Raw genomic sequence first — 12,358 nt, 5'->3', positions numbered from 1 at the left:
GGCACCTCATCCCCGTGGGCTGCGTCGGACCACGCAGGCTTCATCAGGCTCTGGCAGTGGTGGTAGAAGGCGTAGAAGTAGGTGGGTGAGCCGTAGCGGGCATGCAGGTCAGCCGTCACCACTGATGGCTCTACCCACTGATGGTCAGTAAAGAGAGCCACCAGAGTCTTACGACGTGTTTCAGGGTTGTCCCTGTCGGCCCAGTCTGTGTACATGAACTTGATGGTCTCCCGCAAGGTGTCCTTGCCCTCAGGGTAACCGTACAGGTTGTCTACAAAGTTGGAGACTGAGTAGTCAAAGTCACTGCCTGAGACGCCATCTTCAGGGTCTACTACGCCCTCCACAAACTTCAGCCCCTCACCCTGGTTGACCCCCAGCATGATATCATAGTTGAGGAATTCACCCTGCTCCATCAGGATCTCCGGGTCATCTGGGATCACATCCCCGTCAATGACTGGCCCAAAGGCCACATGGTAGCGAGCTGGCTGGATGTCTTGCTCCACCAGCTCCTTGGCACTCTTCTGCCGCAGGCAGTCCACCATGTCCACGGTGTCCAGCACATTGCAGCCCACCTTGTCGGCCAGCATGCTGGTGTACTTCACAGGCTGGTAGTTCACCGCCCAGCTGGAGAGCGCGGAGCCGCTCTGGATGATTGCTCTCTGGAAGAGACCTGCAAGACAGGCAAGGAGTGGAGAAAGCTCACAGCAGGGTGAGTGCCATTCCAACACCCCATGCTGCAGTGCAGGACACAGCGTGGAGAAGGCATTGACAATGCCCTTGGACCCCTGCAAGGACCCAGTGCTCCAGCCTGTGCCTGGCCTTGAGCAGGCTTCCACTGGGGGCTCAGCTCAGGGCCACTACTAGGGTGGCAGGGTGACAGCTGGGCATGCAGTGGGTGCTGCTGGCAGCAACTAAGGGCCGCTGTGCTCCCTGAGGATCCCATCGCAGGGGATGGCCTGGCATCCTGCTGTCCCAATGCGAGGAGGAGAGGGGCTGTGGCTGCTCCACAGCCTGGCCTTGCTGAGCAGCCCGCGCTGTCCCAGCCACCCCAAGGACGTGTTGCCTGAGCCCCCGAGGGCTGCCACCAGCTCAGCGCCATCTTCCAGCCCACTGCGACACCGACACCGGCATCACCGAGCAGCCTGGCTGCAGGCTGGCAGCAGCGGGAGGGTTAATGTCTGCTTAGGGACACTTAACCCTGTGTGTCCCACCCCACCGCTTTGTCAGGGTCCCCCTCACCCCCTCCCTGCCGCTTCCTGCCCAGCTGGGGCTGCTCAGTGCCAATCCGGCCCTGCAGGAGCAGGCTGCCAGATGCACAAAGAGGGCCTTTCTGCCACCGGGAACACAGAGGGAGTGGACTTTCGCCCTGGAAAACGGGGCCACAAAGGCCCTGGCCCAGGCGGAGGAATGCGTGGCTGGGCTCCAGCCCCATGTCAATGGCGCTTGTGCTCGGAATACAAAGGGCGGCGAGGAAGTGGAGCCTCCGGGGCGGTGAAAGGCAGCTGGACTCGGGGTGCACCCTGGGGTCCCTGCTCTTCGGCCAGCCCTCGCCTGTACCGCGAGTGCTGCCTGCGTCCTCACCGGACGCCGGCGCTCGCTCACTGCGAGGGACTGTCTCAGGAGGTCCCTGAACGGTGGCGCAGCAGCGTGGTGGCCACGGGGCTGCCTCCCAGCCCCTTGAAAGGTGGAGTGCCTGTGTGAGACCCCATGTGCAGCTAAGGCCGTACCACTCTACAGGGGAGCATGCACTTTCCTGCAGCAGAAGTGTTGGGAGGCTCCTGGCTCCCGGCCACCATGTCCATAGCTCTTGTCTGCACGCACAGTCCTCGCTCTGCCAAGTACCTGACGTACAGTCCCATGCGCTGGGACAAAGAGAAGTCACAAGCTCTGTTTGTCACCTCCTGGTGCCCTAGAAAGCCATACCCAGCCTATGGGCTGGAGGCTGGCCATGGGTTTGCTTGTTCTGCACCATCATCCATGTGCCAAAAAGCCAGGATGGAGGTTCCATGGCTCCCAGGAGATGCTGTCCCAGCAGCAGCTATTGCTTCCCACCAGCAGCATCACTTCCCAGACAGACCTACAGGTCTGGGCTCTGCCCCTGCCCACCCCTGCCTGGGGAAGCATGAGCAGCTGGTGTCACCAACAGCCGGTCACGTCCCTGATGGAGCCCCTTTGCTGTGTCTCTGCATGACCATGTCTGGACCCAGGAGGGCCCAGGAGTCTGCAAGAGCCCAGACCTGCCATGTCCTTCCCCTCCATGCCAGCACCCCAGGGAGGCATCGCCACCCTGCATCTCACCCTGGGGTCCTCCAGCCTGCTGGGGCCCAGGCAGGAAGAAGCAGCTCTGCTTTCCCTGCCTGTTCCCGTTTGAAGTGAGGGTCCCGATGCACCCCCGTGTCCTGCAGAGCTGGCAGCCACAGCACAGTGGAGCCAAGTGGTGGGACCAGGGCTCTGCCGAAGGGTGCCTGGTGCCACAGGCTGCCACCAGCTCCTGACTTCCCGTTTCCTTTGCTCAGTAGCTGAGACTGGAAACACCTCTGGGGTTGTCTGAGCCAAGCTCTACTCAAAGCAGGGTGCTGGGTGCCTTATCCAGCTGAGGTCTGAGCATCCTCAGAGCTGGCAGCAGCCCCTAAGAAGCAGGAGATGGGGCAAAGGAAGCACAAGAGGTTTTCTCAGCAGTCACTGCTCCTGCTTTGGCATGGCCAGCTGGGGAGAGAACCAGCACCTTGGTCCTTGGCGAGGAATCCACCCGCCTACAAGGGCTGAGGCTGGCAGGGGAGCTGCAGGTCTCCCCGGCAGCCAGACACAGCGTGCGCTGCACCAGCCTCCAGTGTCTGCCTCTCACAGCGCCTGGCAGAGCAGGCACAAATTAGCAGCTTCATTAATAGCTCTTGATGACTATGAGTTTTATTTTCATGCGATAAAAACAAACCCGCCTGGTCTGCTGGCTGCTTCTTAGCACAGCTCCCCCACCATGCTCCAGAGCTGGCTGCCCCGTCCCTGGGAAGATGGGTGCTCCAGCATAGGGTGGGGTTTTTTGAGGTCATTTTATGGCCGTTTGCTTTGATGGAACACTGGCTGCAGCACCAAGCACTGCCCTCCCACCTCACAGCTGGCAGCAGCTCCTCTGCCACAGCAGCGAGGGTGCCGGGCACCCGGCATCACAAATGCATTACACCCAGCGTGTCATCCCCCCTGGCCTTTCACACTCAGTACAGGCAGATAAAGCCCTTTTTCTTTCTTCAGGAGCTTTCAGCCTGTTAAAGGCTCCCCACCGCTGTGCCCACACTGCCCAGGGTGCCTGTGCAAGGGCAAGAGGGCACGTAGAGCCCCAGGTATCCGTGCAGGGACAGCATGGCCGCGCGCAGGCCCCCGCATCCACAGAGCGTCCCCTGCCCTGCCCTGCCCTGCCCGCTGCTCACAAACAAGTCTGCAAAGATCTACCCATGCCCCTTTCCTACACACTGCTCAATCTACCCTCTAACACAAGAGAAGCATCCTCTGGCTTTCTTTAGCTGTCTTTAGCATCTCCTCCTATGGGCTAGAGAGCTGCTGCCTGCACTGCACGGCTCTAGGTAGCTGGGAATCCTACCCCAGGAGCCCCAAAAGCGGTGAGCGCAGCCCTGGTCCTGCCCTGCCCTGGCATTGCAACATTGGCAGTGGCTCTGGAGGTATAACTCACATTTTCCATGTGCTTGAGCTTATTGTATTCTAATACGCATTAATATTTGTCGAAGTCACCTGAAAAGGAAGGGGCAACTGCCCCAGGAGCATTCCTCTCAGGAGCTGGCATGGGAGGAGCAGGATGACAGAGGGGCTGACTTCAAGCACCAGGCACTCACGCAGGAGCATGGACTGAGTACAAGTGTCCTGAGAAGCCTGGGGCAGCAGGGAAAGTGGCTTACCCAGAACAGACATGTGCTGAGTGAGCAACAGCAGCTCCATACACACTGCCAGGGCTGGATCACTTCAGCTTTATCTGCCTTTTTGTTCCTCCCTGCTTTACTCAAACATGGCAGGGCGATGGCGACAGTGACAACAGACCCAGCAGGCTGCGGGGCAGTCATGGAAGACCACCATGGACTTAATGTAGGAGCACCCAAGCTGCCAGTTTTTGGGAAGCAGCTGCCCACCAGGTCTAGATGTGCCTCTGTTGTGGTGTCTGTGCATCCCCCAGAGCTCTGGTCCTAGGGGCACCAAGGGGAGCCCAGCAGTGGGAGCTGCTGCCCCAAGAGCAGGAGCACTCTGCACAGGGTGGGTTAGGAGCCACAGGCTCCAGCACACAGAGAGCATGGGACACTGGTGGGCTCCAAAGCTAGCTTGGGATATCCCACCACCCAGGAGGCTCCAGAGCTCCTCTGCATGCTCTGATCCAGTGGGCCATGGCAGCCATGTCTCAGCCTCTCTGCTTCAGTTTGCTGGCCCGTCCGAGGAGAGGCTGGCAGCTAGCTGTGACTGCTGGTGGGCAGCAGGGATGGGTGCAGAGGCATAGGCAGTCTGTCAGCCCCTCTTCTCCCTGGGGAAGGGCCATCAGTGGGAAGCAGAGCCCAGCACGGTGATGGGTAGGTAGGCAGGGGTGGGCTCACTGCAGGGCAAGTGGTTTGCCAGAATCAGGCAAGTTTAACTGAAAGGGCAGCTGGAGAAATCTGGGAGAAGAGAGCTGTTTCTGGCTTGCCTTTGGCTCCATGGTGAACTGCCAGCATCCTGCAAGCCCTGTGCCAGGTCTGGGCTCAGCGGGGTGCTGCCCTTCACTCCCCACCACCAGCACAGGCTCTGCCACCTCTCACCGCAGCTAACACCAGCCTCGCACTGCCCACAGCGCCTGCAAACCTCCACCTAGAATACTACCAAGCAGACTGTGATGCTGGTGCTGGTGCAGCCACCTTTGCAGCAGCCTGGGCTGAGATCATATTGGGGCAATCAGCCCATTGGCAGCTCCCAGGGCTGGAGGAAGCCCCAGCCCCAGCCTCCTCCCATACACTCTCCACCAGGCCATCAGCCCTGCTGAGGTTCTGAAGGTTCCTCTGCGGTTCTCAGGCTGTTGAGCAGGGCTGCAGCTCTTCTCAATGGCTTCAACTATAATTTTGTGTGTCTCTGAGGAGCAGAGTCACATCTGCGTCCACTGCCTATACGCGGCCCCTTCTCTCTTACACCATGCTTGGGGACACAGAACTGGAAGAGGGCTGCACCCTCATATAAAGCCCTGTGACCAAGTCCCTGGCAGGTGGGTACCCTGTGGACCACATCTAGTTCAGGCTTTGCTCCTGCAATTTCCTTTACGAAGTTTATCAAGAACACATCTACTCCCATGGTTAAATTTTTTTTTCCCAATGCTCAATGTAAATGTCTTCACAGGTGGCTACATGCATTTGCTCTTATGCCAACACAATCTTTTAGCGTAAATAATTCCATTCTTTATCTAGAGTAAACACTCTGCTATATTTACAGATATCAGTCATATCACTTCCACCTGTGTTTTGCTAATCGCAGCACTTCCCGCTCTCCCAGTCTCGCAAGATGGGGCCCTCCATCCCTCCCCAGGCTCAGGTCTGGCTTTCCCTCTATTCCGGTAGGAATGCCTTTCCTAGCCCTGAGATCATGTTCCCGGTACCCTGCATGATGCCCTACAGCCCCTCCACACCTGCAGCTGGGTCAGTGCGGGTGCCTGGGCAGGGTGCCACAGGACGGGTCCCCACCTCTCCCCACACCCAGGTGCTGGCCCTGGGGGGCTGCAGCCCCGCACCCTGGGAGCATCAGCTTCATCCCTGGCTCCCACATGCTTTGCTGCCAGCCTCCCCCTGCCCATGATATTCCTGGCCTTGGATCAGGCTCTCACCAGTGACTAATTAAAAAGCAGCCCTGACTTCGCTAGGGTGGGTGGCAGTACCTGGGCTGGCTCCCTTCCCCGGGTTAGCATCAGGAGGGTGCTTGCTGGCAGCCCCAGCACGCTCGAGCACGGCTGGCACCTACCTTCGGAGTGGTGGGAGAGGGTGAGCAGGCTGACGCAGGAGGCACCGATGCCAGAACCGAAGACGGTGATCCGCAAGGGATCTCCCCCAAAGAAGGCGATGTTCTCACTGACCCAGCGCAGTGCCTGTATCTGGTCCAGCAGCCCATAATTGCCCTTGGCAGCCTGGTCCCCCGTGCTCAGGAACCCTGCGTGCCAAGGGGAGCCCAGTTAGGGATGATGAAGCAGGGGGTGTCCTGACCTCCCACCCACTCTCCCCAGCCTACAGGAGCTTCTGTGGAACCCTGTCCCACCACAGCATGACACCCACTACCAAGAGAGTCCTAGGAGCTCAAGCTGGGGCAGGGACACCACTGAGCTCCAGCCAACCTCAGAGGGGCAAAAGGCTGCGAGTGCAGCTACAAGCCCCGGGAAGCCTCTCCAGCTAACTGCAAGCAGTGACAGGGCACAAAGCCCTGTCCTACCCAGACCACCACCTGTGCTAATAATGGGTTGAGACATCTCATGCACGCTCCAAGGAAAGCTGAGAAAGCATCGGTGGTTGCCGGCAGGCTGAGTGCCTGCACAGCTAATGCTTCCCATGGACCTGCGTGGCCCGGAGGAGGTTCTATAAATGTAAGGAGGTGGGCTGGGCAGAGAGGAACCGACTGCAGCTTAAAATACAAAGGCTCTCAGTGAGGAAGATGTTGAGAAATGCTTTCAATAGCAAAGGGAACACCACAGATAAGCTATTAGTGATTCATTTGCTTTGACTCAAAGCAGGAAGCCGAAGCCATGGTCCTGAGGTAAAAGCCAGGTAGGTAACCCCAGCAGTCAGGGAGCAGTGCTGACGTTGTTCTGGCACTCAAGGTCCTCTGGCCAGGCACACTGCAGCACTTCAATGGAGATGACGATGGCTCCACTCAAGTCTTATTTCATATTGTGACTTACGTCTCTTAAATTTGTACCTATCCATCTTAAAGTCCTGACTTTTAGTATCGACAGGTCTTGAATAGGCTTGTTTTTCCTGAAAAGCCTATTTTCTGCCAGGTAAACTGACATCTTCCCTAAGAGACTACGGAGTCTGGAGGCCATCAGAGGGATGTGGTGCCCCGGGTACCGTCCGGGACACCTGCTGCCCAGGGAGACCGCCGTGCCAGGCTAGATGGCTAGGAAGAGAGCTGGCGCTACCAGCAGCTTGGCTGGGAAGGAGCTCTTCCCAAACCTCCTCACCCCTTGTTCTCCCTGCTGCTAAGGGAGGCAGCAGTGATGCTCCAGGCAAATCTCCTGTGTTGGGGGGTTTCTGCTGCAGCAGGCAGGGGACTGCAGTGCATTTTGGCCCTGTGACCCCATTTCACATCTCTAGGTCACCAGTGCTCATGAAAATGGGACTTCCACCCTCCTCTATACCCGACACCCTTTGGTGACCCCCTCTGCAGACAGCCGGGATGCAGTGGGTGGCTGTGGGGGTCCCGGCAGCTCAACTGGCTTGGAGGCAGCCTGTGCCCAGGGAGGGAGAGCTGCTGGGTCCCCCGGGGCAGCCAGGCAATACCTGCTGGCAGCTCACCGATCCAAGCCCTCTCAGGAAAAGATGCTGGGTAAACACATTTATTATTTATTTAACCGCAGACCAATATTTGCTTTCAACTGAGCCAGGCTGTGTAAATGAGCCGGGCCAGGGGTGGGCGTACCAGGAGCCAGACCACGCTGTGACTGCCCGCTGTGGGCACTGCCACGTGGCAACCCACTTGGTGGCCAAAGCGAAGGGCAGGGGCAGCACCCACAGCACAGCTCCCATCCTGCCAGGCCCCACCTCCCGTCCCCACCACCACCTTCCTGGTTGTTTTGAGCCCAGTTGGCCGTGGGGGCTCACCCCGCTGCCCCGCTGTGCTGGCAGCACAGCCCACGCCGGCCATCCCATACCGAGCACTCCAACGCGGTAGTTCAGGGTGATGACAATCACATTCCCATAGCTGGCCAGGACGCTGCCGTCTATCATGTTCCCCGTGCCCTCCATGTACGAGCCGCCGTGGATATACACCATCACTGGCTTGGCCCCGCTGTCCCGGATGTCTGGAAGGAGAGGTGGTTAAACACAGGACCCCTGCCAACGGCTGCAGCACCCTGCCCAACAGGCAGACCAAGGATGAGAGCAATGCCAGCTGCCAGGACTGGGGAGAGGGCTTAGGAGCCAAACCCAGAGCTCTCCTGGGGGCCACAGTGTGGACCTCCAAAGCTGACCACCACAACCCTGCCAACCCCTCTCGCCACCCGCTGCGCCGTCCCCATACTGCTGTCCCCTCGGGTGTCTCAGCACACGCAGGAGACATGCTCGCTGGACCTGGCTGCTCTTCCCCCGAGCTGGGCTCTGGCTGCGTGCAGGAGCCAGACCAGCTGCACCTCTGTTGCGGATGGGAGTTGCAGAGTCCAGCCCCGGAATGCAGCCCCATGTCCCGTCTTTGGCTGGATCCAAGCCCTCAGCTCCGTGAGTCCTGGAAGCTGGCATTGCAGGGGGGGCAGGGATGGGGGTGTGCAGGACCTGGAAGGCGGGGGGGCACTGGTGGGTGCTCCAATGTCTGACTCTCCTGCCTCCCCCTTCCCATCTCCCTGGGAAGGCAGAAACCTGCCGGCTGCCTGGATGTGAACCCATGGCACCCCAGTGCCCAGACACAGACATGGTGATGAGGCAGACAGTGTGTGCACATGTGTGTCAGGGAGATGAGCATAGAGTCCGGACGAGGACAGGGCATGAGGCATGGAGTGAGGATGGGGAATGGGACCCTGAGGGCCGGGGAGGAAGGGCTGCAGGAGCCTGGGGGACAGGGAGCAGCCATGCTCCCTCTCTCGACTGGCCCTGTCCAGGGGACGTCCTGCCCCTTCTGTGCCACTGGCCTGGGATCCCTCATGGAGCCGAGCCCAGGCACAAGGGAAGAACACCCATGCTTGGCTCCTGGTACATCTCGCCCATGTTACACGAAGGAGGCAGCTGCAGCCGTCGTGGAGACGGAGCCAGGTGCCACATGCCTAAAGTGCCCAGCCCTCTCCTGGGCTGGCGAGAAGAACTTTGCTCTCCCTCGTGCTCACCTGCACCCAGTGCCTGGCTCAGGCAGGCTGGCATCGCCTGCTGGGGCCGCTCAGCCAGCCGTAGCTCCCTGCCTCCTCCCTCACTGGTGCACCGTGCCCTCCCAGCAGCCAGCCCCCACTGCGGTGCCCCCGGGGCTGGGACTCCCAGGGCACAGCCACATCAACTCAGTGGGGAAGCCCAGCCGGGGTGGACATGCTCCCTTGCACCCACCTAACCCCTGCCCACGTCCAATCCTCCCCACAGCTTGCCCATTGCAGGGGGCTGTAGGGCAGGCTGATGGCTACCTCTGGCCATCCCCACCTCCAGCTGTGGCCACCCTTCCCTGTACAAAACTTCTTCCCTCCAGGAGAATGAGGACATGGCAAAACCTGTGCCAGCTCTTTTCCTATTGCCAGGATGCAGCCAGGCAAATGCACAGACCTGGGGAGCAAAAAGTGCTTGTGGCTCCTCCGGGACAGACATCGCCCGTGCGGCAGAGCTATGGCAGGACAACTCTTCCCCAGGCCACCTACTTGAAATGCGAAGGGCAGGAACATCAGTGCCTGTGCCCGTGTCCTCTCCTCCCTGCCACCTGCTCCCACTGACACACAAAGGGATATCCTTGCAGCAGAATGGCAGCAATGTGTGGAGATGTACCAGGGAATAAACAGCTCATAATCACTGCAGCACCTTTCAGTGTGCAGGGATTGAGCACAGTCGAGTCACTTAGGCTGAATGCCAGTTTACGCCCTGGTACAAGAGATCCTGGGGCACAGGTTAGTGGGAGAAAACAACAGGGTTTTGGTACTGCCAAGGAAAAAGCTTTTCATCTGTTTCCCAGATCCTAAACGCCATCTGCCAGGCCATGCTCGAGCTGCCCTGGGACTCCTGCACACCAAGAGGTTTTACTGGCCTCGGCACGTTAGGGCTGCACCCTGGCCGACCCTTCCTCCTGCCTCCTATTCACATCCCTGCAGCCAAACACACCAACTCCATACCCTGCAGATGAACAACCCCGTTTTACTAAAAATAGCTTATTCTGCAGCTTGCTTAGCCCTGGCGTACATCTAGAATCACATCTGCTTGAAAGCCCACTTGCTCTGCCTTGGCTGGTGCTGATGCTCTGGTTGCATGCAAGACCTCACTCATGTTGGGTGGAGAAGGAGAGAAGTTAACAGAAACCATGTTTGAGCAGACCTTGGGTCTCCTGGGCATGGCCAGGAGGGTGCCACGGGTGCCAAGCTGCTGGCATGGCCACTCTGTGGCGATACCCACGGCGGGGCCGGGCAAGGGTGGAGGGGGAGTTCGCTGGCTCCCAGCTGTGTGTCACCAAGTCTGGAGGGATGAGGCTGGAGGTGGGATGTGACCGGACTCGGGGTGAAATGGGCCCAGGTGCCCGAGGGGTCCTCTCCTCCCAAGCTGCCATGCTTCCTCCCCGCCCTCGCTCAAGCGGAGAAGGAGCAAACTTCTCCTAAAGTGAAAAAAAAAACCCAAACCCATGAGCTTCACCCCCCGCCCCATCCCAAGGAGGGGAAGGACCTGGTCGCCCTGCACAGCCGGCCAGCCTGCCCCCCACCCACACAGCTGCCTGGCACAGCAGACCGACACACAAAGGGCTCCCGGGGGATGGCAGCGGATGGCGGGCAAACAGAGTTGCTTTGCTTGTCATGCAGTGGGCAGCCTCGAGCACAGAAATACCTTCGTCTTCATCCCCGTCATTATCCGCTAAGTCCTCGCCCTGTTTCTTAGCGCTGGCTCCTAGGGACCAAACACGAGGAGACAGAACAAAAAGGAAAACAAAAAGGAAAAAAAAAACAACAAACCAAAACAAATAAAAAAAACCCAACAAAACAAAAAACAAAAGAGAATTCAAAAATAGCATGATAGCAGAGACGGTGGGGCCAGGCCTGCGCCCCACAGCACTGCTGGCTACTCACACTGTACCTCTCCCAGAGCCAGGGCGGCGCAGGGCGCGGGCAGGACTGCCCCAGAGCTGCACCAGGACACTGCTTCACCTGGACCCCTTCCCAGATCCTCCCCGGGGGGCGGCAGGGAGGAGGAGAGCGGGCCTGGGGCAGCACCAGCGCCGGTGGTGGATCAGCCTCTCAAAGCACTCACCAATCTTCCTGCATCCCGGCCTGGCCCCCGCCAGCTCGCACACCCTCAGTCCCTGCACCGGGGCAAGGCTCCCTCTCCTACCACCCGGCTGCAAGCAGGAGCCCTGCTCCCAGCTCTGCTGCCACCAGGGACAGCCATCCCATCCCCCGCCACCAGCAGAGCCCACATGAAGGGTCACCCTGGGTGGCCACTGACCACCAGCCAGGGTCCTGCCCATCACCCCCACACGGCGCATGGCCCCTTGTTGTGCCTGGCATGGCTATGCCGCAAACCACCAGTGCCGCAGCACGAGACCACCACAGCACACTGCAGGTTGCCGTCATGACGGGTGCTTCCCTGCGCCCTCCGGCTCCGCCCTGTACCATCACCATTCTTAGAAGACTAGCTACATGGTTCTCTAAGGATTGCAAAGGCACCGACTAACTTGCCCTGACCAAGGCAGAACCCTAAAGATACCAGTTTCTGTAACATCCTGAATGCCTTCCAGTGTCCCTTAGCAAATCTGCAGTGCCAGAGCACGGGTCAGGCCTGCAGCCCCAGCTGGATGCTGTTGCAGACAGCGTGCACTGAGCCCGGTGCTTCCCGAGCTGCGTGCAGCCGGCATGAGCCAGGAGAGGTGGCCTGTGGGCTGGCAGGGAGCAGACGCAGTGCAGACCTGTACCATGGTCCCCCGTGCTGCAAAGGGCTGGGTGCCCTTGTGGGCACAAAGCCGGGTGGTGCCATGCCTGTGCTGTGCGGCCCTGAATTTCAGGAAGGAACTGTGCTCTCCTTATCCCCTTAGAACTGCAGACCAGCACCTCCAGCCCTCTGCGCCCTAATGCCTGCACCAAAAAGTTCCCCAGATGATGGTGACCTCAGGGGTGACAGCCGGGTTTCCCCCAGGCAGGTGGACCTCCCCAAGATGTGCAGGGCTTCAGGGTCCTGCCAGGCACCCAGCCAATCCTGGGGCCCTGCTGCTGTCACCAACTGGACCCATTGCCACCGCAAGGGTCTTGCATGGCCTCCAGCAAGGCTCCCACGAGTGAGGGGCAGCCCTGTGGCTGGATGAAAATACGATGGTGAGCACAAATACTGGCCAGGAAGATGAACTTGGGGTGTCGTCCTCACTGCCACTCTGGGAGTGGGATCCTGCAGGTGACACAGGTGGTGGATAACAGAGATGGCAGCGTGGAGGGGGATAGGATTTGAAGTTAAAAGGATGGGGGAGTGAGAGGTCTGAAATGGCTGTG

The 12,358-nt window shown here is 59.4% G+C and overlaps 1 protein-coding gene across 1 annotated transcript in view; it reads right to left on the bottom strand.

Moving 5' to 3' along the window:
- The window catches only part of NLGN3 (neuroligin 3), a 25,670-nt gene that overhangs the window by 1,367 nt on the left and 11,945 nt on the right, over positions 1-12,358 (bottom strand). Inside the window, 4 exon segments of the mRNA XM_009881743.1 lie at positions 1-670; positions 5,971-6,156; positions 7,871-8,020; positions 10,710-10,769. Of these exon segments, the coding sequence (XP_009880045.1) occupies positions 1-670; positions 5,971-6,156; positions 7,871-8,020; positions 10,710-10,769 (1,066 nt within the window).

The sequence above is a fragment of the Charadrius vociferus genome, unplaced genomic scaffold (genome assembly GCF_000708025.1).
Source record: "Charadrius vociferus isolate BGI_N301 unplaced genomic scaffold, ASM70802v2 scaffold472, whole genome shotgun sequence".
Taxonomy (NCBI): Eukaryota; Metazoa; Chordata; class Aves; order Charadriiformes; family Charadriidae; genus Charadrius; species Charadrius vociferus.
The sequence above is the reverse complement of the archived record's forward strand: the minus strand, read 5'-3'. Positions and strand labels throughout refer to the sequence as shown.